The sequence below is a fragment of the Pecten maximus genome, chromosome 4, assembly GCF_902652985.1.
Source record: "Pecten maximus chromosome 4, xPecMax1.1, whole genome shotgun sequence".
In the NCBI taxonomy this organism is placed as follows: Eukaryota; Metazoa; Mollusca; class Bivalvia; order Pectinida; family Pectinidae; genus Pecten; species Pecten maximus.
The window spans coordinates 22,498,711-22,524,924 of NC_047018.1; the positions used below are offsets into that span (position 1 = coordinate 22,498,711).

The 26,214-nt window shown below is 35.3% G+C and overlaps 1 protein-coding gene across 1 annotated transcript; it reads right to left on the bottom strand.

Moving 5' to 3' along the window:
• Positions 1-5,798: 5,798 nt before the first annotated feature.
• On the bottom strand, positions 5,799-25,944 carry LOC117325525 (serine-rich adhesin for platelets-like). Its single transcript, XM_033881806.1, is given in 19 exon segments — positions 5,799-6,990; positions 7,512-7,604; positions 9,276-9,392; positions 9,977-10,144; positions 11,949-12,143; positions 12,575-12,739; positions 13,055-13,125; positions 13,406-13,637; positions 13,856-14,034; positions 14,693-14,942; positions 16,249-19,756; positions 21,094-21,236; positions 21,442-21,579; positions 22,692-22,795; positions 23,122-23,418; positions 23,421-23,479; positions 23,902-24,077; positions 24,333-24,506; positions 25,774-25,944. Coding segments are annotated over 18 exon segments (6,147 nt in total). The 5' UTR covers positions 24,468-24,506; positions 25,774-25,944; the 3' UTR covers positions 5,799-6,873.
• Between the last annotated feature and the right edge of the window lie 270 nt (positions 25,945-26,214).

The window sequence follows — 26,214 nt, forward strand, 5'->3', positions numbered from 1 at the left end:
TGATTAAATAAACCATTAGACAAAGATCTATAGAGAAACTGAGTTTTTGTCTGAAATAGTTAAAAAGTGATGTCAGAGAAAATATGTAGAAACAAAAAAACTACTATTTATTTGGTTATTATCATGGTAGTGTTATTTTCTTTCTTTTCATGGAAATTTTATGAAATGCTGAAAGTAATAGTTCATGAATTCTCAAAGCTACGTATATATGATAGCATAAATTATTGAGATACTTATGCCCAAATTATGAGATTTATATCTGTCCTTCCACACCGACAGTCCAGATGCCTATATATTGTCCTCAGCTGTGCCATGAACAGGCACAGAACTAACACAAGTCTGCTGGTTTTGTCTAGCCAATCAAATAAACTGTTACATGTCATCATGGTTGAATACTTGTAACATGTCACTCATTGGCTACAGTAGTTATATAAACATTAATCAGGGTCACAGCTTCAAATGTTAGATATAGTTCTCTGAAATATATGACTGAGGAGGCAGATTCCTCTGAGACAATGCTGGAAATACACCGAATGGCAGTGATAACGATGCATGAATGTTATGCAATGTAAGATGAAAATTTTACAATTAACTGTTGTAATATGTTGTGGGTATTTTTGCTAACGCCAATGATGATGTATTATTTAATTTTTAAGACATTGTGTATATATACAACACACTCACTGTATAATATATATGTATATATAGTATATATATGTATATCTTAAAATTGCTGAATGTGTAAATTTAAAACATAATTTTTAAAGCATAAATATGTACATCTATCTTTTGTATGATGATATGGATACAAATAATTTTAAATATTTCTTTTCTTTGCAATTTCTTCTGCGATGATAAGAAGAAATGCAAGACTTGCTACTGTGTGTGGATGGAATGTTTGGTATGTGAGGTACTTAAAAAGTATGTAGATGCATGATTTATTTCACTGATACATGTTTAAACATACAAACCGACAATGTATATATCTTTTTCAAACATGTAGTTGGTTAAGAGAAATCTTCGGACTACAGAGAAAAAAAAATATCATCCTAATTTTCAAAAATGTAACTTCATCTTTGGCTACAATTCTCATATTTTGTAATAAAAAATACAGTTTTATTTGCATATTATTTGCACCAGAACTTCCTCAAAAATTACTACAAGAAATATTTGTAGCATAGGAGCAGGCTTTGTCATTTACATTAACATATAATGATACTTCACCTCATTTAACTGGTCCTAATCAATCTACCACAACCAGCCTTACTAGGGATGGAAATGCTACTGCTTTTCAAATTAAAATTAACAAAGCGAAAACTTCCACAGGCGCCATAGTTGTCATTAGTGGACTGGCTTGTAAGTATTATTTTTGTAATTGATCTATAACAGTCTGAAGAGGCTGAACATGATAATGAATTATAGTAAGTTAGTTTTGCTTTTTCAGGTTCTTTTGAACTCTATCATTCATTAAAGCTTTTATGTAAATTAGCATACATTTTCTATTTTATCTTGTGTATTCTTTCTTAGTGGACCAGTGTTTTCTGATTGATATTTTATGACTTGTTTGCCAAAATTGTTCATTCCATTATTTCTTTCATATAGAATTTCTATCAGTTGTCTTGTGATCAGTGGTGTACCTCAGGGCCTGATGACTGTCGTGTCACGTTTCGGTACTAGAGCATTTCCCTTAACTACAGGATGTTCGTTATAATATGAATTTTTCGTTTTTAAGAAAGTACCACAAAAATTGAGAAAAAATCTTTTCTGTAAGCGGGGCATTTTCCAAAAGGAAAACTTAAGAGGGATTATACAGTAAGGAATGTTTGTGGATCCGTGACCAGATATTAAATGCCGCAATACGAGCAGCAGCATGTTATTTACACAAATGGATGATACGACAGTTTGTACCTAGGACTGTTCATAATATTGACTGGTTACAATATACCAGTTCAAATGTTTTCTTCAGTAAATCAGACTATCGATCACAAGACTCCATCTTTCTGTGTACAAACTTGGGAAGTTCATGTTTGTCTCGACCTTGTACTGGGACATTTTGTTATATTTTGTTTTAACGTTGTCAGTGCTTATATATTGTATGGTTCGTAGTTGATGAGAGATGAGTGAATGAGTTGCAGAATGGATGGGAGACAGACGACTGCTAGTAGAGTAGTATCCGGGACAAGTCATAGCTACAACGTTAGCTTAACCAATCATTGGTGTACTCGTGTAGTATACAGGTGTGGCTCATCACTGTACTGATTATGCTCTCTGCTTTACCTCATAATGGTTTTACTCCTCGCTGTTTTCTCTGCAAGTTAACTAAAGATGCTGTATATTAGACTTACGCAGACTGAAGCTGTGCTAAGTGATTGCTCTATGTCAAAATCTCTGTATTGTAGACCAATATTTTCTTTTCTTTATATGTTGTATACTGATGAGCTACACTTGTATTTTACATGTACTTATTGTGCATCAACAAATGCATTTTCTACTGTTAAAAGTTAAAATCTGAATAAAGTATGTAAATATATTCATTAAGTTTGTTGTTATTTCCTTATTTGGAAACTATATACACATAAATGTATTTCTAAATTCTAAAGGCAGAAAACCAAGTGGAACTTGTTTGAAGCCACCTTGTTTAACACTGTGAAGGCTAGCAGTGTAGAACAAGTAAGTTATTCCACAACAGTATTGACCCCAATTGAACCCTTTGGCTTTCCTGGGCCATAGGCGGATGCTAGCATGACATGTACAGAACCATGTTCTATAATTATGGAACACTATGCCAAAAAAGCATATATCCTGTACATGAAGATGCTGAAGTGTTAAGACATTTTGTCCCAAAATGATTATACAAAAAAATGTATATGGATTTAGCGTAAACATAGCAACCCCTAAAAAATCTGACAGGAGGCAAGAGCAGCAATGTCAAAAATATTGTCAACAACAAGAGGCGACTAAATTCGAGTCTCCAAGAGCAGCAATGTAATGCAAGAACTATGATTACAGCACAGCAACCCCTGAAAAATCTGACAATAGGAGGCGACCAAATAGAGTATTGGAGAGCAGCAATATATATATAGTGTCAAAAATATTGTAAACGACGGGTGACGAAATTTGAGTCTCAAAGAGCTGCAATGTAATGTAAGAACTAGTGAGGAATGCTGATGTCCAAAATACCAATTACATGTATTCAGGAATTGAGAAAATTTCAACAAATTGAATAAATAATGAAATGAATTATAGATTCCTACAGGGAGTCATGTGAGAACAAAGCCTTTAATGTTCGTTCATACCTCAAGGGTAACAGGTTTGTAGGTTTGTAATGCAGTATATTTCCCTCGAGTGATGCCTCATTTCATTCCAGGTAGGACAATGGTCAAAAGCAACCACTTGCATCTGCATGGTCAATAGCAACCACCTGCATATATATATGGCTAGGTGATAAGGTGTCATAGATTGCGAGTTCAAGGCCCAGTCAAGGCACAAGTAATAAGATTGTCTTCCTTCATCATATGTGTTACTATGTTACTGTAGATATATATATAGGTCAAAGAAGTAGTATGAATGGTAATAATCCGTTAGAATTACTTCTTTGCCCCATATATATATACATGTATATAGAAAATGTTTAAGTTGACGACATGCAATTGCAAAATGTAACGTCTTCTTTTGTCAATTATCAGTTTTATATATATATATATTGGGCAATGAAGTAATTCAAACAGTGTGAACAATAAGGCTTGTTAAATTTTCGAGGCAATCCGCCCCTTTATCAAAACACAAAAAATTACAAATACAATCACAAAATATATATAAGAAGTACTGGAAATGCAATAAAATACAATAAGAATAATGTTTTAGTAACTGGAGAAAGCCGCAATGAACCTTTCGGCAAACGTGGGCCGAAGGCGGATACTAGCGTGACTGTATCATGTTCAACACTAGAACGCTATGCGACCAACGGCAGAGATATTTTGAATTCCCCCGCACATGAAACTATATCGAAGAGTTCAAAGACGATTCGTCCCTAAATACTGCTAGTGGACGACATTGCATTGATATCGGATTTCAGAATAAAAATGTTGCATATAAATTATGTGATGTATATATATAGAAATGTTGAAGGCGACAGATTGCAAGTAATGTATATAAAAAATATTGGCAATCCAAGCCATTACACAATGAATAGACCCTTCTCACAATCAGTTGGTTATCTCCCCTGTCACCGTGATAAATCATTTCCGGTAAGATGCTGATTTTAGTGACACAGGCAAGTCAATCAGGCCCATTTGTAAAGTTGAGTACTTATAAAGGTGATGTAAGGCGATACTTTAATTTAACCGTGTAACTGTTGATAATCTATCACATCTTAACCGTGTAACTGTTGATAATCTATCACATCTGATCGCCACCAGTCGTTATTACTATGAAATTGAGAATCTAAACAGTGAAACTGGTTGTGCAAAATTTAATGCCTTGGATTGTCATTTACTATTTTTTGATATACCTGGTATAGATCATAAAGTATTTGGTCAATAATAGTTTACAAGACCTGGATAACCTCATTTTGTAGTTGCTCTATACACTAGGTATCAAATCAGTTGTTATAAAATGTTAATTGTATTTTTTCGGCATAGCCGTATAATATTCTTTTGGCCCCGGATATAACGTGACACGTGGCATTACTGGTCAAGATGAAGTATGTGATTGGTCAATGTAGCAGTAAATGCAAAATGAAGATATGCAGTTAAAAACGAAACAAAGTTAAGAATGCAAGCTGAATAAGTGGATGTATCTTTTGCAATGACACATTAATAAAATTATATTCCCGATTCAAATGCAGTCTTATTATCACCAAAAATGATTCAAACTGATCTAATTTTGTTATCCGTGCTGAAACGCATTTATAATAGTTCGTTGATTTATTTCACCAGCATTTTTACATTATAACCACCAGCATTAAAACTATGCCTTTCATCTTTTTTAAAGATATTTCTTGTTTTTGTTTTTTTAATTTGCAAAATAACCATGCTGTACATCCTTAGAAACAAACTTCAAATCCAGGTAGCCTATTCATCAGCTGATTTAACTTACTATTAGCTATAGAGACCAGAGAAACAAACATGCAGTATTCCCTCAGACATTTGTGTCAGCATCCAAAGCAGTAAATTTTAAGAAACCACAAGATTTTAGTATATGTCAATCCCGCCCATCCTTTAATTCTTATAAAGCATCTAATGTACTATGCAGTTCATGTTTGTAGAGTTCAGTATTATTTATGGAAAATTATTAATTTTAAGCATCACCATTTGTAAAATTATATCGGTGGCACATTTTACTATGTTTTCAAATGTTGATGAACACTGGAAGTCAATACCCTATTTCAATTTGCTTTCAGCTGCATGGTTGCATTTGCTGTTTCACAGATTATGTATTCCGAGACTAGGACAAGTTATCCAAATTTTAACAAAAGTTCTGGAATCCTACCAGACGAAATATTACTTGTGAAACATAGAAATGTGCAGCTATGAAAATGTCCTATTTAAGAGTTACTCTATAACTATTAAACTCCTTTATATTAGTACATATGAAAATGTCCTATTAAGATTTACTCTATAACTTACTCCATTATATCAGTACAATGTTCTCAGTGTAATAACACAAGTTACATAAATTGTGTTCTTAATACATAAGGTAGGTTATCATTGTTCCAAGACTTCGTAATATAAATTCAACAAAATGCTGTTTTTCAAATGTTTGGAATTCAGCATTTGTCTACAAAAATAACAACAATCTTTTTTTCTAGAAATAATTTAATCCATGCATGAAAGATGCACAAACTAAATAATCATCTTAATAAAAGAACTTTCATACAGTATCAATATTCATATCTTAATAATTAAAACTGTTTTCACCCAACGATCATGGCACGTCTTCGTATCCATTGGACTAGTGGTACCCTAGCTTTTGTCGGAGCCTGTCGTTCTACACACATCTAGCCTGTATACATTCTTCTTATATTTGGGGAAAATGATTATTGACTTTTACAGGTATATCTAATCAAGAGGTTTCTCATTTAATGCCATTTGAAGAGGGGTGAAAAAAAAAACCAATTGGAAAAAACAAATGTGCAAAATAGGTCAAAATACATATGTCCTACATACACTATCACAGATTTGGGGGGGGGATTAACCCTGCCTGTAGCCTTCAGTATAATACAGCTACAATTTACAATTCCAGACCATATAGATTCCAACAGTGGGATAACACAGCTACTTTCTGACAACATGCTAAACTTGGCATATAATCTTTTCATTCTGAACATTTGTTTTAAATAGCCTGGCCAACATTTGTCAGAAAGTTTTAAATACTGAATGAACAATTTGACTAATTCAAACTATAAATTATATATGAAAACAACTTCTGAATGTACTTATGTAAACAGCAACTGCCTAAAACTAATGGACTGTCCCTTGGTAACAAGATTTATAATACCAATGTTGTCTGTATTGTAATATTGCCCTGGTCGAGAAAATGTTGGGAAAGGGACCGCACACTGCCACTGTACCACTTTGTCTAAAACACAACCACTTGTTTGGGGTAATTCAAATACATCTAAGACAAGCAATGAAAATGGTAATACAACATATTAATCAAATTGTCTTTAAAATAAATATTGCAAATATTCCAGTCTTAAAATCTGTCCGAAAAGTTTGCACACAGCTGCCACGAGACATGTCAATATGAGGTTATGTAAACTCTGGTATGATAAATAAGATCCACGTTAAAAGCAGGCTGTACACCATATTCTTTCTGTGTTGCATAGTATTTAATCCCTTCAGTACAGACAAGAATTGAGTACAACATTGTTCATCCATTCAGCTTTGAATAGGAGATCTTTGCTTTTGGCCGTTTTCCCTCTGTTTCCACTTCCGCTTTAATCTCTTCGGTGTAGAAAATGCTGTATTTTCTTTCTGTTGCCTCTGACTGAAAAAACAAATAATCAAGCATAAAAGAATTAAAGCCGATGTTTACTTTGGCAAGGATTAAATAACAAGCTGTTAGACTGTCCACAAGCACAGGAGATGACAGTGATAGGAATATGTTTCATGCTCAATTGTCCATACATATTACTGATCATTTATGATTTATTTTATAGGTCAACTTTAGAGTAATAAGTAAAGCTGTGCATTTCATATAGGGAGTTTTGACATCAAGTGTATTAGCTACATGTATTTGGAAGCCTAGAGTTATCATGTACAATTATAACGAGATGAATTTGTAAGTATATTTGAGAAATATTTACATATATCATTGTTTTATAAACAATTTGTTTAGTTTATTTTCATTTCAACAAATATATCGAATATAATATTGACAAAAGTATTATTAACATATCAAACTTGGACTGGTGTATTCAACTGCTATGCAATCTTATCTCCTAGAGGTTACACATAATGCGTACAACTTCAGTAATTTAATAGTTCAACATTCTTTAAATTCCTTACTGTTCTTGCTTTAATTTGTTTTGGAAGATCTTCATCAAGAGACCACAGTTCTTCCCTCTTGAATACTCTATGATTACCATCTGCAAACTCAACCTGAAATACAAATTATAATATTAAAACACGATTAATTCTCAGTATATTCCTTATAGAAAATACAACCGATCTCTTTCTTCTGGTTTTTATGATTACTACCAGAAAGTCATTGTGATGAAGCCCAGGGAATTACCGAAAATAGCATGTTAAAAGCATTTCAGTACTTGTAAAGCATATTCAAAACTTTTCCAAAGATCTATCAGGAAATATGACAGCAGTAAGAAACTTTTTTTTTGTAAACTACAAACAACTAGAGGTTGCCTCCTTCTCCTGTACTATGCATTAATTTTTTGCAATCCATTAACCTGTAGGTCAAGGTCGCACTGCACTTTGTCACTGGGATGATAAAGGTACTGTCAGCAACTTTCATTAAAATATCTTTAATGTTATTGCAGACAAAAATCATTAGAAAATATGCACTTTGACATTTGATCCCCAGATTAAGGTAAAATTGACCGTACAGTAGTGCATTAAACATCGGCTTCAGGTAATACTTTGAGAGTTTTTGTCAAAATATCTTCAACGTTCAAAAAGTTGTGGCCTAGATAAAACTTGCACTTTCTTGACCTTTGACTTTGAAGTCAAGTTCATAATGATCCAATGACTGGAATTATCATTATTATGTCCTTAAAGGTTAAAAAGTTATCACCTGGACATGAATTATTGGAAAAATTAGCACTTATCTGACCTTTGACCCCCGACGTTTAGGTCACAGTGACCTACAGCAGTGTACTACAAATCCTCTTTAGAGGATGCAGGTATGCTATTAGTTTCATCATAATATATTCAATGGTTTATGAATTTTAACCCCGACAAGAAATTGGAAAATTTGAACTTAATCAACCTTTGACATTGAGGTTAAGGTCACAGTCACTGTGACCTAAAATCAATGCACTGCACATTTTCTTAGGTTATTCAATGATGCTGCAAGTTTCATTACTATATATTCAACGGTTTAGAATTTACGTCCCAGACAGAAAATTATTACAAAATTTGCACTTATTTGACCTTTGACCTTGAAGTTACGGTCACAGATACCTCACAGTAGTGCACTGCACATCGGCTTTACTTAACACAATTATTCAATGATTTAGAAGTTAAAAGCCTGGACAAGAAATTATTATTAGAAGAAAAAGAAGAATTGGTACTTATATAATGTCTCCCATCATTCCAATGGGAGACATAATGATCACAATGATCACAAACACTTTTTTTGACCATTTTGAGATGCTATTTATCAATATTAGAACACTTGTTCCAGAGAAGAAATGGTTGATTATCAATATTAGAACACTTGTTCCAGAGAAGAAATGGTTGATTTTATGTCATGACTGTAAATACACAGGTTCTATTTCTTAGGGAAAAAGGATGGGACAAATTTTATGGCCTTGAGAGAATCAATGTTTATTTACACAAACACTGACCATGCTTATTTGTTCCCCCGAATTCAAGCCACAATTCTTTGTTAAAATATACATTTAGCAAGAGTAGAAATGTTAATGTTACCTCAGCCAAAGGAACCAGACATTATCTTGCAGAAACTGAAAATCAATGTCTATCGAATGACCATGACCTTTGACTGAAATTAAATCTGAACTGTCACAATCAAAATGACCAATATAAGGGATCAACTTAAATTTTCTAGTAAGCAGAATAATAGTTTGAACATACAGTGTACATCACAAGAGTTTTGGCTCCTCTGAACGTAGCACCATACAGGTCTCCATCAGTCCATTTGATCTGGACATGTGTTCCAGTGGCAGGAGGGCCCAGCTCCACTTGGTGATTCTGTCAAATTTTAAGCATGCCTGTTATAATCTGTCAAATTTTAAGAATGCCTGTTAGAATCTGTCAAATTTTAAGAATGCCTGTTAGAATCTAAGTATTTTTCAATGTTAGCAAGAACTCCAAAGACGCAGCTACAAAAAATCTGACTTGCCCAAAAGTAACAATCTCAACCAAGCAATAGGAATTTCCATATGGTATTATGAATTAAGTTGTTTAACGAATGAAATTGAAAAATTAAAACTAACAGTGAATTTGAATTAACTCTGACCTTCAGATTTAACAATTCCAAGCAACCCTCTTATCACAGTCAAAAGGCAATCCCATGTTCAGTATCAAATCACAATGTGAAATTTGATTTCACTGGAACTCAATTTCAAACAGACATCTTCATTTACCATTTCAGGCAACAAAAAGTTACAGAATGTAAATTGTATATCGAGTTAAATGTACAGTCTAACCAAAACACTTCATGGCAGTAGTAAAAGCATAATTCTCCATTTGGTTCAACAATTTAGAAGTTCATGTCAATCCATGTACATATCATTAATAATCAAAGGAAATCAAAAGTTATAGTGAAAGCATACATCAATGTCCTCTGGGTAAAGGTCATCGCTGAAGGAGCCATCATCAAAGTCGACCGAGTAAAACACCTGGTTGGTAACCTTAAGCACGTCTGCAACATAGTAGCGCGTGTTTTTGTGTTTGGCATACACACGGTCTCCCTTCTTCAGCTCTGTCAATTTCCTCTCTCCCTTTATACAGAAACAAATATTCACTGAGTAATTTTCTCTGAAAATTCTTTCTAAATGTTCAATATAAATGTAGAATATGTTGTTCAACTATGAAATATTTTATCAACTGAACACTATTGATTTTGAACTACAATGAAATTTCAAATATATGAAACAGATTCCCTTCTGTGCCAAGGAATAATCATGAAGACATGCTAGCTACATTATTTGATGCCTTGCACTACTTCTATATAATAAACAAGGCATCTCAAGTGATACCATTTCCCTTGCTGGGTTGGAACAATATACAACCGTTGTATGCCATATAAGTGATATATACTACCTTGCATTAAAAGAAAATTTGCATCACAATCAAGTGGCTCGCTGGCATGCTATAAATCTTACCTATCAGTGCTAAGTCAATGTTCAATTTTCTAACAATTTGAGGAAAACAAGTAATCAATAGTCTCAAACTTTTGTCTCAATAAACAAAACTTGATATTATGGTTATAAAAAGTCTACCAAGTAACAAAGAAATCGTTAGAAAACTGAGGTAGATCTCAGGACAAACAAGAGGCCCATGGGCCTTAACGGTCACCTGAGATTTGAAATATTTCAGTTAATTTAATTGACCCTTTTTGGCCCCGCCCATCAGCCCCTCTGGATCAGTCAGGGCCAACATATGCATATTATCAAACTTTCATCGCATGCTGAAAATGTTAACCAAGTTAGAATGAATTTCAATAGAAATCAAACAAATCAGTCAAAAATGTGATTTCCCTATATAAACTATAGTAAAATTTAACCCCTCCCCAGGGGCAAACTTATAACCCCAGGGTCATTAAATTCATCAATTTTGGTAAAGCACATTAAGATCCTGCCATCTATGAAGTGTATTTGATTCCATCATATCTGAGAGTAGAGAAGAAGATTTTTTGAAATTTCAGTCAATTTGGCCATTTTTAGCCCCGCCCATCAGCCCCTGGGGGTCAGTCAGGGCCAACATGTGCATGCCATCAAACTGTCATCCCATGCTGACAATTCTTACCAAATTAGAATGAATTCCAATAGAAATAAAACAAATAAAAGTCAAAAATGTGATTTCCCTATATAAACTATAGTAAAGTTTACCCCCTCCCCAGGGGCAAATGCGAGACCCCTGGGTCCTGGGTCATGAAATTTACAATTTTGGTAAAGCACCTTAAGAGCCTTCTATCTATGAAGAGTGTTTGATTCCACCATATCTGAGAGTAGAATAAAAGATTTTTGAAGTTTTAGTCAATTTGACTCTTTTTAGCCCCGCCCCTCAGGCCCCTGGGGGGGGGGGGGGGGGGGCATGTAATTTACAGTTTTGGTTGACCTTTAGCCATAGAAGCTTCCTGCCAAATATCATTGAATTTGGTTTAGGGGTTTTGGAGAAGAAGTCGAAAATGTAAATTGTTTACGGCGCACGACGCAGGACAAAAGGGGATTAGAATAGGTCACTTGAGACTTTGTCTCAGGTGACCTAAAAATCAAATACTGAAATGAACAAGAGACAATGGTTGTGAGTTAATGTATGATGTTTCAGAACAATTGGATCATTAATGAAGTCAGGATGTCGAAAGTCTTTTCATAGTAACTGTGTCTTAATTTTTGACTTCAGGCGTTTTAAACACATACCCGTACAAAAGATGATGGTTGTAATTGTGGGAAGTTTAAGGACAATTAAATCATTAATGAAGTCAGTAGAGTGAGGATGTTGTTTGGTTACGTACATATACGTACAAGCCTATCCCTATATCATCTTGCCGACTCATCACGAAGCAATATCTAGATATCTCACCTTTTCTTTTTCCTTGTTGTTGTGTCGCAAGCATGTGTTGTAGACAGGAAACGGCCAATCACTGGTTTCGTACACAACACCAGCAGCATACGCACATGTCACATGGAAGGAGGATGTACACCGACCCTGTGAGCACTGAACACACACCCCAAATGTCTTTTCGCTGTTCTGGAGAGGGTTACAATAGTAGCACCGCTGAAAGTAAGTAAAGCAGTATGCCATTAATAAAAACCACAACAATGAACTAGGCTTTGAAACATGCTGAAGCTTACTGTTATCTGTGATCAGAAGAAAAGTATCTCATCATACCAATCGACAGAGTATAACTTCCAAAATATTCTAAACACTGCAATATTCCTTGTTGTTTCAACCCTCTCACATTAACTGATTTTGATGTCCTCTATAGCTCCTGTTTGGTTTTCATAATATCTTCAAATGGTTCACTCAACATGAAAGTTAATGTACTCTTTTTATAAAGTAAGAGGTATCTGGGCCTTAATAGTCATCTGAAAAGAGTCGACCAAAGTTGCAATGTGGCATATACCAAATGTAACTCCAACTCTTCCCCTTTGTATGATTTGGGGTGTTATAAAGAAACAACAGAATCATATGTCACCTATACTCACTAGTTTTGATCTTTCACTGGTTATTTTGTAGGCATTGATGGGTTCACGTTTCTGGATATTTTCAAACTTCACTTCCGGAATTGCCAGAGCACAGATGATGTGTGCCCATTTGCCATCAGATGTGGGTTTAAGTGCCCCTCCTCTTTGACAGCACAAAGAGCACTCCTGCGAAGTACAAAAGGTTTTAACCTGCCATTATCTGGTAATTACCCTACTTAACTGGTGATACCACTTCTGAAACTTTCTTACATTGTTGTAAGGGTTTCATGCATATCCAATACATTTTTTTTCTAATTCAGTGACATGTTATCGGATTGTTTAAATTACAATGAAATATTTTCATTTTTAATATGTACATAATTTCTAATATGATTTTTTTTATTAAATAATAGCAGCCAAAACTTCTGGAATAAAACAACACATACTGCAAACAAGTGTATGTTTTGACTTGACAACTGGAATCATCAGTAAGATACTTACTGCAGAGAACATCTGTTTGGTACACCGTGTACATTTCCATTTCTTTGTAAAGTCTGTTACCCCATAGCAACCTGCAATGAAAAGGAAATTTAAATGTTCCTCATTATCACCATCCTAGAACAAATTTGAATGCATAAAATAGTGTTTGATAACAAATCATTAAAACATATGCTTGCAATTCCGACATGAAGATTTATAACATCACAATCAAATGTTGTTATTTTATTTTCAAAAGACAAACAAAACCAACCAAAATTAAATTTTTTTCTTATCCAAAAAACATTTTAACAATTCAACTTTTCATGATGTATTGAAACATTAATCTAAGAACAAGAAGGTACATGTACATACTAGCGTGAACACATATCCTGCACTGGTCACAGGTAAGAAGTGGACTCAGGCCGTCATTGTCCAGCACTGTATTGAGACCTAGTGGCCGGGGATTGTCTGTACTACAGGCGAAGCACATTTCAGGAATCATAGGCAGGGACCGACGACTCTTGTCTTTCTTATTGCTCTTCTTTGGTGGAAGAGGACCAGGGTTAAAGCACTCATCGGAAAACTTCTGTAAAATTGTCCACTGCTGAATGTCACATGGTACAGAAACTAAACATTTTGTGATCAGTATGACTAAAAGGGCTACAAATACATAAATCTAGCAATTGCCTCCGCATGAAATTGCAATAAAATTTTCCATTGATCTATTCAATAAACATTTACATCTGAACAGAATTCCAAAACTATTAAGCTAGATTGTACGAGAAATTTATAATACAAACATGATATTAAAGCATTACTTACAGTGAAAGGTTTAAATAGTACACAGACAACACAGTGGGGATCTCTGGCGGCAAGGGCCTGATTGTATCTCTTCTCTGCTTCAAAGTCGAATGGCAAGTGCTGCCATAGTTCCTTTATAGACTGGGCCCACTGCTCTGTCATAATGGCATCTGGAATTTCAATACTTTCACTAGGATCATCTGCAAAAGAAACATTTGGATAGCACTGTAAAATTCGCACAACAAAATGATATGTAAGCTAAACATGGGCAGTTGTTCAGATTCCCTGTCAAAGGAGCCCAGTCATTTAATAGGATGTTCAGAGGTTTTAGTCAAAATGAAGGATGAAACACATCAACACATTGGAAGCATGGTGCACAGTCCACTCATTGGTGTTTGTGTAAAGTTTGATAAAGTTATTTCAAAAAGTTTCAGTATTATTTCCTGAAACACTACAATAGGTGGATTTTACTAACAAGGTATGTTTCCAAAGAAATATCAAAACCTGAAAACATCAAAATAAAAGAAGGCACTACTATAGACTTTTCAATTGATGCATGTAGGAAACTCCATGGAATTATCTGAAGGGGTCTTCAGGAGATATGCTCTGGAAAGGCTTAAATCAGTGATTCTGACCATGTTTCCATAGTAGTTAGGAAAAACATTAAATCTAAAAACTGTACTGCTCCATAGTAAAGACTACTACAAAACCATCAGATTGATGCAGTAGAAAGTTTCATGGAAAAGTTTTGGAGATATGATCTGAAACGCCATTAGACAGACGGACGAAACCCATTTAACCTTTGGGTAGGGGACATGTATATTGTTTGATAGCGCTTTGAAATCAAAGTTTCAATACCTTTAACCTCTTTCTTGTTCTCCACATCCCTCTTGGACTTAGCTTTGACTATCTCTCCTTTGCTTGGATTTCTGGATCTACCTGATTTGTTCACTTTAGGTTTCCTTTCATCAGGTGGTGCCAAGTTTCCATTACTGTCAACAGTCAATAAATTTTCCTTTTTCTTCTTTGTAGTTGATGGTTTCTTCACTTTTTCTTCCTGACCCTCTTCCAATGATGGCTTTAGGGGAGACTTCCTCTTCTTGTTGGTCTACACCAAACAAAAATACGAAACATGAAAACTAGTCCCCATATTAAACAAGATTTTACTGAGGTTATGTATTTTGTAGGACTGGTCTACACTCAGATTAAGGAGTCACAGAGCTTAGCAATGCCACAATGATTAGTTGATACACACATACTATACCAAAATTAACATGAGATCCGAGAGGGATCTTGGTGCCCACCACTGAATGATCTTTATTGGTTGTTTATAAGCATGGTCTTTTCTCTACTTTTCCTCTTAATAAGGGCTATATATATATGGGACAGGGGGAAGGCATATATAAAAGCAATTCAAAATTTTGTTGACCCTCCTACATATCCACTATTTTGTGAACAGTATATATATATATATATATGTATACCCTGCTATAGAAGCAATTTTAATGTAAACAAGAGCTGTTGGAGAACAGCATAGCTCGTCTGGCAAATGTTTGTCAATAAATAATTAAAATGTATTAATTGGTATGGTTTCGTAAATTGAATCAATAATATATTTATATTGTGTACTTGATCAGATTGTGTATTGTGTATTTATGCAATTTTCAAAACCATACCAATTTATGTATATATATATATATATATATGTTAATTATTTATTGACAAACATTCAGGAGACAAGCTATGCTGTTGTAAATTGAATAAATATATTAAATAATACCTTAATTATGCAGGGCTCAAAGTGGTGCCTATTTTAGTGGCCATGATGCCTTAAATTCACCATTGGCAACCAGTTATTGACCTATAAGGCGCCTGCATGGCCACTAAAAAAAATTGTGTAAATTTGTGATATGGTTAATAAATGACATTCATAATTGAAAAAGTTAGAGAGATGTTATACTGAACTAAAGAATTAAAAGACTTTTTTAAAATGTAAGACAACTTGGCCGGGCGACTAACTTTTCCAATTGGTGCCTAGATTTTATGACTTGGTAGCCAAATAGGCCACCCGGTGAAAATCTCCACTTTGAGCCCTGTTATGGACCTATTTCTTTTATTTTTTGATAATTTTGTTTTATCCTAATGAGAGTTGTCTCCCTTAAAAAATGTGGAACCACATAAATTGTCTAATGTGAACATTTTTTCAGTTTCATTCAAAGAAGGGATAGTGAAACTCCAGAGATACCCTATTACCAAATATTAGCACCCTAGTACAATTATAAAGTGATGTATTAATACCTTTCAACACTACTATACCAAAAATCAAGCGATCACCCAACAGCAAAAGAAACTCCTTCAGGAGTGTTAAGAAGATGGCGAGTCAAAACCATTACATTTTTTTTATAAATACTTGCCTGCAGATTTTTATTTGCAGAATCTGCCTTCCTTGCCCTCGGCTTTTTACATTTCTCGGAATTTCCAGAGAAAGCACTATAACTTGTAGTTTGTATCACTGTTTGATTGACATCTGGACTTGATCCAACCATTTTGTAAAAGTTAGCATGCTTTGAAGGGGACTGCGCACTTACTTTATTTCCTGAATTTTTCTTTGACACATTTTTCTTCTCTTTAGGTGAAAAGTTTTCATCTGAGCCACTAGAACTCTCCTGATCAATAACCCGCACTTTAGTTGGAGATTCAAAGGAGTCCTTGGACTCAGTGTCTGGTTTGTGTTTGCCTTTCTGGGCAGTGACAGAAGTTGTCACCACTGTGGAGGCCTGGGAAATTGGCACGATAGGTTGAGGTACAAGCTGTAGAACCTTGTTGGGGCTGACAATGGTACCAAACGGCTGGTCAGAGTCCTGTTGGGACGACTTGAGACCACTGTCACTGTAGTTGTGAACTGACAGAGCATCTGTAAGCACAGTAAGGGACGAATCTAGTGGGGACAGACAGGATGTGGACACAACAGGGGAAAGCAAGCTGCTCTGTGCTGACATAGTGGTGGATGTAGCAGATGTAGACGGGGATGACACAACAGTTTTAAAGTTATGAGGAGACTTTGGATCAACTTGGAACACTTTCTGTGTAGGATGTATCTGAGTGACACCTTGTAAAAGAAATTGAGTTGTCCCAAATCTTGGTTGTCCTCCAAACTGGGGCAATACCTTAGTTTTCTGTGCAAGTAACGTTGGTCGAACATTAGTCTGATCACTGATAGCTCCCACTACTGTTTTAAGAACACTTCCAACATTACTGTTTGAGGTCACCTGACAGACTGCAGGTGTAACTCTTGTCACGATAGATGAAGCAGTAGGGGACTGCATTATGGGTACTGTAATCTGTGACTGCCCCACAACGTTTGTTATTACTGGACGCGGGGTAGCTGTGGTGAGAATGTGTCGCTGGGATGTTGGTAATGAAGTGGTGATTTGTCGCTGGGTAGGAGTGGGAAGTGTTGGACTGACGACCTGGTGCGAGGCAGCTGTGGGTAGAGTCCTGGTGAAAACCTGACCTGGTACTGATGTGGGCAGTGTTGTGATCACCTGTCTGGAAACCACAGTGGGCAAGGCTGTTTGGATCTTCCCACTCGTTCCTGTCTTCGGTGACAGAAGCAGAGAAACACCTCCTGCATTAGATGTTGGCATCATATTGACAACATTGACCGTCTTTGTTGCCTGTGTGTGGCCTTTTGGAATACTGACTTTTTGCTGTCCCACCTGGATAAGCTGATTACCTCCAAGCGCACTACTGACAATAATTGTATTAGGAAGAATTGGCTTTGCTGCCTTTTTACCACCTTTAAGAATTTGACTGACAGTTAGCTTACTGTTAGTCTTAATTCCCCCACGATCAACTGTTTCCACAGTTTGGCCGCATCCGTGAGGGAAAACCTGTGAAGCCCTAGTAGTGGTAGTTATAGACTGAGTTCCAGTAATACCACCAGTAGGCTGCGGCGTTTGCATCACAGGTATATTGACTAAAAAAGTCTGCTGTTGTTGATTGGCTGATTGAAGAAGAAGATTTTGTTGCTGCGAATGTTGGGCTATACTAGACAAAGGAGTGTAAATGTTTGGACTGCCAATGGCATGAGAAGGAGATGAATGGCGACCAAGTGTCTCTGCACTGCTTCCAAGAGGACGCGATAAACAAGTTGTTGATGGGTTCCTAGAATTATCAAATACTGACCCATGTGTAGGTGAGGCTAACAATGGTTTATGTTGTAACAGACTTGTCTGTGGCTTGGGAGACTCTGATGATAACTTCTTCTGTTCTTTTTGGCTTTGACTAACTAACTTTGAAAATGTCAATGAATGCACTCCCCCTGAGGGAGATGATTGAGAACGGCCTGGAGAATTTGAAGGTTTTCTAGGAGGAGTTTTATCAAATCCAGTTTCCTGTTTCAAAAGAGGAGCACTTTCAAAAGAAGGTTGATGTTCCATAGTATCACTTAAAGCTGAGGATAGTGGCGGAGGTGAAGATTCGCTGGCTTTGGTCTGTTCTTGTCCATCTCGTTTCTTGTTCAACATGCTTTGTGCTAACTCAAATGCTTGATTAAAGCTGTTGAATAAATTGTGTTGAGGTCCAGTGAGTTTGATACTCTGTTTCAGCTGTTCTGGTGTTGGCCAAATAGCCTGAGAATCTATGTTGGAACTTGAACTTGATGGTCCTGCAACTGGTTCATCTGTTGAACTAGCAGGAGGAGAGCTTTTGGAAGCAGACAGGTGTGCTGTGATTTGCTTTCTAACAGGAGAAGCAGTACTCCGACTAATCTTGAGAGATTCTGGAGATGAAGTTACAGTACTTGAAGTTGTAGCAACTGAAAGGTCTAGAGCTGATTCTGTGTCTGTTTCTTCTTTAGTCTCAGATGACAGGGTAGCTGTATTGACAGTCAATGTAGTGCTTGGGGGCAATATAGTACCTGGTCGAGAATAATTATTAAGCAGAGATCCATGTGCTTTAACAGGATTTCGTTGAGAATGTGATTGAATGTGAGGCTCACACTTGACTTCTCGGTTTTGAGCTGCCAATAAATCCTCAAATGAAACCCCAGAGGAATGAGCAAATGGTATTTCTCCACTTTTCCCACTAGTATATCCCATGACTTTGTTACTGCAGTTCTGTAACATCTGTTGCTGTTTGATCCATCGAATAGTTGGCATCAAAAAATTCAGTCTGTTAAAATCAGATTCTTCCTTTATACCCTTTGCCACAGAAGATGACGGGTGGTTAAGGGGAAGGAAAGGGTAAGCTGAGTGTGGTTGTTGAACTTTTTTCCGTTTAGGTGGGGAATTTCCATCTTTCCTGGATTTCTTCTTGGGGACTACCACAACATGCTGTTTTGTGTCACCATTCTGCATTGCCACTCTCTCATCAAGCCCAGTTGACACTGTATTTGATGTGGAAGCATCACCACTTTCAGTAGGACAGATTTCCTTAGTCTTTTTCGTGATCTTACTTTCCTCTGATTTTCGTTTACGTTGTTTCACTTTAACAGGGACACCATCAACAATATGAACAGGTGGTTTTGGAAATGTGGTATTGTTAGTAACGAGTGACTCAAATGCTGCCTGAAATGAACTCGGGGCAGCTTTCTTAGTGGGAGCGGAAGCCTTCTGAACATCCTTCAAGTACATTGAAATTTTCTTTTTTGAACTGTCTGAATTGCTTCCTTTCTCGTCAGACATGCTACCAGTACTTTGCTCGTCGTCCTTTTCTCCTGGTTCATCATCTTTTTCTCCTTCAATACAACTTTCATCACTGTTTTCCTCTTCTTTTTTTATCTGAACTTTCAAAGTGTCTGACTCTTCCTTTTCTTCTTCTTTTTCCTCCTTGACACTTTCCTTTTTCTTTGGTGATGTGGACTTTGAAATAGGATGCCTTTTAGACACTGTGCCAGAGTTATTTGCTATATTTTTATCCCTGTAAACAAAAAAAGAAGAAATGAGAAACTATCTTACATTGGACATCAATCAATGCATATGAACAAAAGTCTCCTAGGCATATGTTTTGATATGACTACCAAGTTTTACCCTCAAAACTCATGTAATTAACACACTTTGGGAGGGGGGGGGGGGGGGGGGGGGGGGTGAATTTCAGTTGCAGTGTTCAAGATTGTCAAGGCTTTATTTCTCCACATCAATATGCACCATCAACACATCTACACAAACATTTACCTGTTAAAACCTCAGTCAGAAAAAATTACTTAACTGATCATGAGCTTGTCACATCACTTAAATACAGTTTAGTTCAAGAGTGGTTAGAATCAGATGTAAGGCTAGAACTGAATTTGATTTGTTTTTTAATTAATGAAAATGACACCTAATTCATATTTATATTGAATTCTATTTTCTTGCATCAAATTAGGCAGAAATACGCGCTGAAATTGAGTTTTATTGTAAAATTCACCTATCTGGACTTCATAAAAAAACGGGTGCGAGTCATGTAATTGTCATGTGATGAGCATTTCTACAACATGTGGGAATATTGTTACTGACATTTACAAGAACAAGGTAACGCATGTTTTGATAATAAGTTTGACAAATCATGACAATTGGAGTAATATTCATAATCAATATTTCTAAATTTAACTGAATGTTACAATAGTTTCAGTTTGAAGCAACTTATGTGAAAGTAGAAATATGCAGAGACATTCATTGAGACTGCTGTACTTGGTGTATCTATGATAAACATTCCCCTGGTAATAATTATTTATACAAGACTACACTCACAGAGGATCAGTAATAACCTTTTAATTGCTTGTCATTAACAAGTTTACACCAAAGTACATTTGGATTGGTCCAAGCTGGTAAATCATTTTACTCGTTTTTTGGGTGCGTACATTACATCGGAATAGACATTTCCCAGCTAAATTTTAAGAACACTTTTAGGGTGCATAAATTATAATTGTAAATTATGCGAGTTTTGATGTTGGTTTCTTCAAAGATTCAATTAATCTATTTATTCACTTTGCCTTTCATGTTTGAAATTAGTTCAGCAATCATGGTTTATGCTGGTCATAAATAAATAGCAATACAGTATAAATTATGATAAAGAAACAGTTTTTTATTTAAATTATTTTGCGTTATAGCAATGTAGTATGTCATGATAAATCTTTAAGGAAACAGTTGGTTTTTTTTTATAAATTTTGACAGAATAGAACATTGTTGAATGGTTGATTGATACATACAATTCATTTTAATTAAAAAAACATTCATTCCTCAAACATTTACATCTTAGAATGATCTTTTGACACACACCTGTGTTTATATAGCTTGCTCTGGTCATCCTCTGGATGGGGAGCTATGTCTTTCCCTTCTTTCCATAACGCATAGCGGTCCGGTTGGAATCTCATCACAAATGTATCCATGCTGATTTTCACACCATCTTTCCGACACTTACACTGAAGCAGCAAATAAGATATGTAAATCCACTATAAAACACATCATTATTCAAATATGAAGAAATCAAAATATTCCTTATTTACATTATTTCCTCTTTTCACTTTTTAATGAATGATCATTTTAACAACTTAATTATTCACCAAACCACTCAGACATAAAACTTTTTTTTTTGACACAGAAGTATGATGTTCTGGTATACCATACCTGCAAACACCTCTTTCCATACTCAATCCATCTCTCTGTAGCAAAATTTGTGGACTCAGCACAATTAAAGCCATGGTTGTAACCCTGATGATATCCATATGGGAAGGTGATCATGAATTCTCCAGCTTCCTGTGTAATCTTCAAAAAAAAAAAAAAAATGCATGATATTCATGAAAAACAGCTTCATCTGATAAAGAAGGCAAAAGAACATAAGGAGACAAGTATTGTACACAAAAGAATTATCAAAACAGTTTCAACTCCAGCCTCTCGTGTATGTAATCACTTATAAGACTTATAGGTCCCTAAAATTAATGTTGATTGCACGATAAACAGTCAAAACTTCTCTAACAACCACCTGTATATAACAATATCCTGTCTATAATGCCTTGAAACAGTCACAAGTGTTTATTACTACATAATGACACTGTATATAATAATTACATGCACAACATGACTAACAACCAGTTGTTTTGGTCCACAGAATTGATGTGTTATGACCGGTCTATTAACAGTGAATTTGTTTGCTTCAACATTAGAACTTATTGAAAACTACATAAAAAACTCTCTTTTCTATCCCAAAATATAAAATGTCAACCTGGTTACACCACGAAATTTAAACTAGGAAGATAGTTTGTTAGACTTGTTTCATTTGCATTCGGTATGAAACTTTGCTGCTGTTACTGCATAGACCTATAAACAGTGAATAATCTAGTCTTCCAAACAGGTTTTGTATTTGTTGTACAAAACATTCAAATTGTTGTTATTGTTCACCTTAGAAATTTATTCTTTAAAGTGTATTTCTCAAATCAAAAGTTTTTCAGTCTGTTTCAGTGTTTGACAACAATTTAATCATAAACCTGATCAAAAACTTCATATAAATTAAAAAAATTAACATTAATTAAAACAACAAAAAAGAAAAAGAAAATACACGTGTAAATGATTGATATTAAGCTTACACGTGTACTGAACATTTACTTAAGGATTGTACCTTATTTTGACAGCGTATACAGTAGTATGCCCGCAGTTTGCAACAAACATAAATTATATATATCATATATATATATATATGACACGTCTAAATTAGCTGGTTGCCACAAAAAAACTCCACCTGTCTATAAAGACCAATTTTGGTGTCTCCCTTGAGCGATCTTTATAGACAGGCTTGACTGTCTACCAACAAGCTTTGAATTGTTTCTGATAAACAGCATGGATTAAAATAGAAGTGATTTATGGTGATTTACAACGCATACCTTGTTAAATGGAATAGAGTACTGTTTCAGTATTGCAGGTGATATCAGTGTCATTTTGTGCCTCAGGAAGGCAGGGCATGCTTGGGAGCTGCTAGGAAAAAAACCTGGAGGAAAAAAAAATACATCAATAATACAGAAGTAATTTATTAACTAACAATGAAAATACTGTATTCCACTGTAGTATCTAATCAACAATAATGAAAACAATTTCTCAATGAGAAAACCCTTAAGAGCTACATGGATTTTCTATCAAATTCATTTCCAGAAATTCATATTTGCAGACAGTATTTTGTTATATTTTTAGTGTGATGCCACATATCTTTATCGGTTTTCAACTGTACACTCATTCCAGAAACCTGAAAGGTGTATTTAGTTTTTGAATCTAGTTGGATAGAAAGTTTTAAATATAAAATCAACATAATTTACAAACCTGACGCCAGTCTCTCCAGCCGTCTACCATGTTCTGGGGGTACAGCATACCAAGACTTGGGAGCACCAAAGTGCAGGTAGTTGATACTGTACAAATCCATATCTTCTGTATGCCAAGGAAAAGTTGTCTTCCACATACCAAAATACAAATATGCTGTATTGACCCCTTCTATTTTGATGCCATAATCACCAGCTACATAATCAAGGATTGTACCAAGCTTGTTAATGTTCCAGAATTTCTGATCATCATCATAGATACTTCCAGAAATGTCTGCACCGTAAATTGGATTTACAAAGTGATGTTCTTCCAGTACTTTCTTTCCAACTCATCAAAGTCAAAATGTCTCGGTGTTCGATACCTACCAATTCAAACAACAGTTCTTATTAACATCATATAATACTAATGACATAAAGGTTCACAGCAAAGAAATTTCACCCTTTTAGTTTTACCATCCATAATAAAAATGAATTCATCATAACGGCAAAGCATAATGTGCTTATCCACAGGTACTCTGAAGAATGTGAACATAACAATAATACACAACCTTTTTTTTTCTCCCATGAACTGCAAATATTTCAGTCACTGGGCAGTATTACATAATTCCAGGATAAGAATTTAACTTGACAGACTTAAAGGCATTACTGCAGAAAGAGGAAATTTGTATACAAATAGATATTTGATTCTAAGTGGATATCAAAAACAATAAATAACAAGTTATATTCCACTGAATTTTTTAAGACAAAACTCTCAGTATTCTTTAAAATCTATAGCATATTATACCTGTCACTGTTTGCCAGTTTTTCAAACTCTTTGATTGTCAGTGGTTTCTTCTGTATATTGTACTGCTGGTAGAGACCCTGACATCCTGTCACCACTTGTGTGATGGGTGCTGGTATTGTCATTTCTAAGTCATCATAACCCCCTCTCCTAGGAACCCATTCTGCTGGTGGTATGACCTGAGAGGATAGATAAAAGTGACATTTCATGCAAAAAGATGCAATAACAATATGTGTGTGTATATATATCATACAAGAAATCCACAAATATGATTCACATACAGTCATTTTCCCTAGTGTTATAAGGCATAGAAATTGAAATACCAGTCTGCTGAAGTATTTCTAAAACAACTTGAAGCTTACACAGGACTTCCGGTTAAGGTAAGGACTATTTGGTATAAAGAATTTTAAAAACAACTTATTCATATGACCAACCTTTGCTAAACCTGCTTTGTGTGCCCCACAAGACTCCATGTAGGACACATATTTGGCCATGTCCTTAAACTCCTCCATGGTTGGCCTGAAAACCATTATCTTTGGGGTATTGTTCCCCCCACTTGACGACTCCATGTTGTCAAGTGGTTTCTCTTATTTCACTCCAATGGAAACCTGAAATGTCAAATCATTGATAATTATTTATCACGCAAGTCAAGTTTCACTTTTATCAAACCATCTGAGGCAAATGCTTTGGATGATACTAATCAGTCAAGCAATGATACTGCAAGAGGTTCAACATAACTCTTTATCAAGAAGATTCGCTGATGTAATTATGGGGACTAAGACCTATTATACACATATGAGTAGACTCTAGCCAGCACACTATTGACTGAAGTATATTAAGATATATTAATTTTGAAATTAGGTCTTCCAACTGACTGTAGAATTGTTCTTTGACAATTCATAAATAGTTTTTAACTTTGGTGTTTGGGTATTTGAAACATATATTGCTCAACTCACAAGATTTATGATTTGACAATAAACAAAGTACAATGAAATTTACAGCTGTTATGGGCTAATCTGAAGCATTGTTAATATTTTACCGGATATAACAAATAATTGGAGAATACATGCATACTTTAATTGGGGTTGTGTACGTGACAAGATGTGTTCCCTCGTCCTAGGCTAATGAAATAAACGTTGGTAGTTGCATTAAACTTAAAGCGCTCAATCGTCTATTTTCCATCCAAAGATGATACATCAAACGAAAGGTTCACAATGGTAAAAGCTGTCCTCGCGTTAAATAAGCTAATAATAGTTAAATTCAAAAGAAATAACCAATTAATCGTGCAAGATCAGGCGTCATGCATGATCGACCTTCACAAAAGTAGTCCCGTTAGACAAAGTTGTGTTTTGACTAGGACTATTGACATTTCTACCAGACAATGGACTGAACATTTCAAGGCAAATAATACATGTAATTGCAAATAAGAACATATCTTTTCAACACTGCTCAGATGAATGTTAAAGCAATGTCATGACTGGTTTCCACAGGATCGTGGTAATGTTTCGGTCAAAACAGGAAGCGAACATTGAATACACAATATGGCCGACAAAACGAAGTCTGAATGCCGATCACGCAACTCATTTGGCATGTTCAATCAATTTACCAATACTCATAAGAGTTATCAACAAAAATCAGCGTTCACCAAATTAACATGTTATTTTATTTTCAAAAAACGCAGTCGTGCTTGAAAACAATACCAAAATAGCGAATGTTTCCAGAAAAGATTTCCATCGAGCAGTCAAAATCGACCTTCGGCTTCGAATAAACGACACATGACAGCAGTCGGTTTAGCTTTCAATGCAATTTGGTCAATATTAGATACACACAGACATATACGACCTGCCTGTGATATTATGTCAACCCATCACTTACCTTCTCAGGATCATCAGATCATGCAAAATTCGCAAAATAAACAAAAACATTGATGCCGAACACCAAGTTTTGATGGAGTCATGGTTGACCTAAAGATGTTCGCTACATGCCATTCGCGGCGAAATATAATCCCATCATACAATTAGAAATTCACTTCTTTTCGATGCTACTAATGATAATACATTCGGTATAATTATATTTGCATGTTCATTATCAATTCAACATCATTTATTGGATAGCATCACGATTAAATCACCTTCATGATGTCTGATATGATGTTGCGTCAATGCGTATGAATTTACATCTATGCATAAATTATCTGGATTTTGTGTAACTTATAGTCTATTTCATATAATTTGTGTGATAAATGTATTTATAGACAACGAGGAAAACGTTTGTTTACATGGGTTTGGCTATTTTTCTGTAATAGCCCGCATAAAA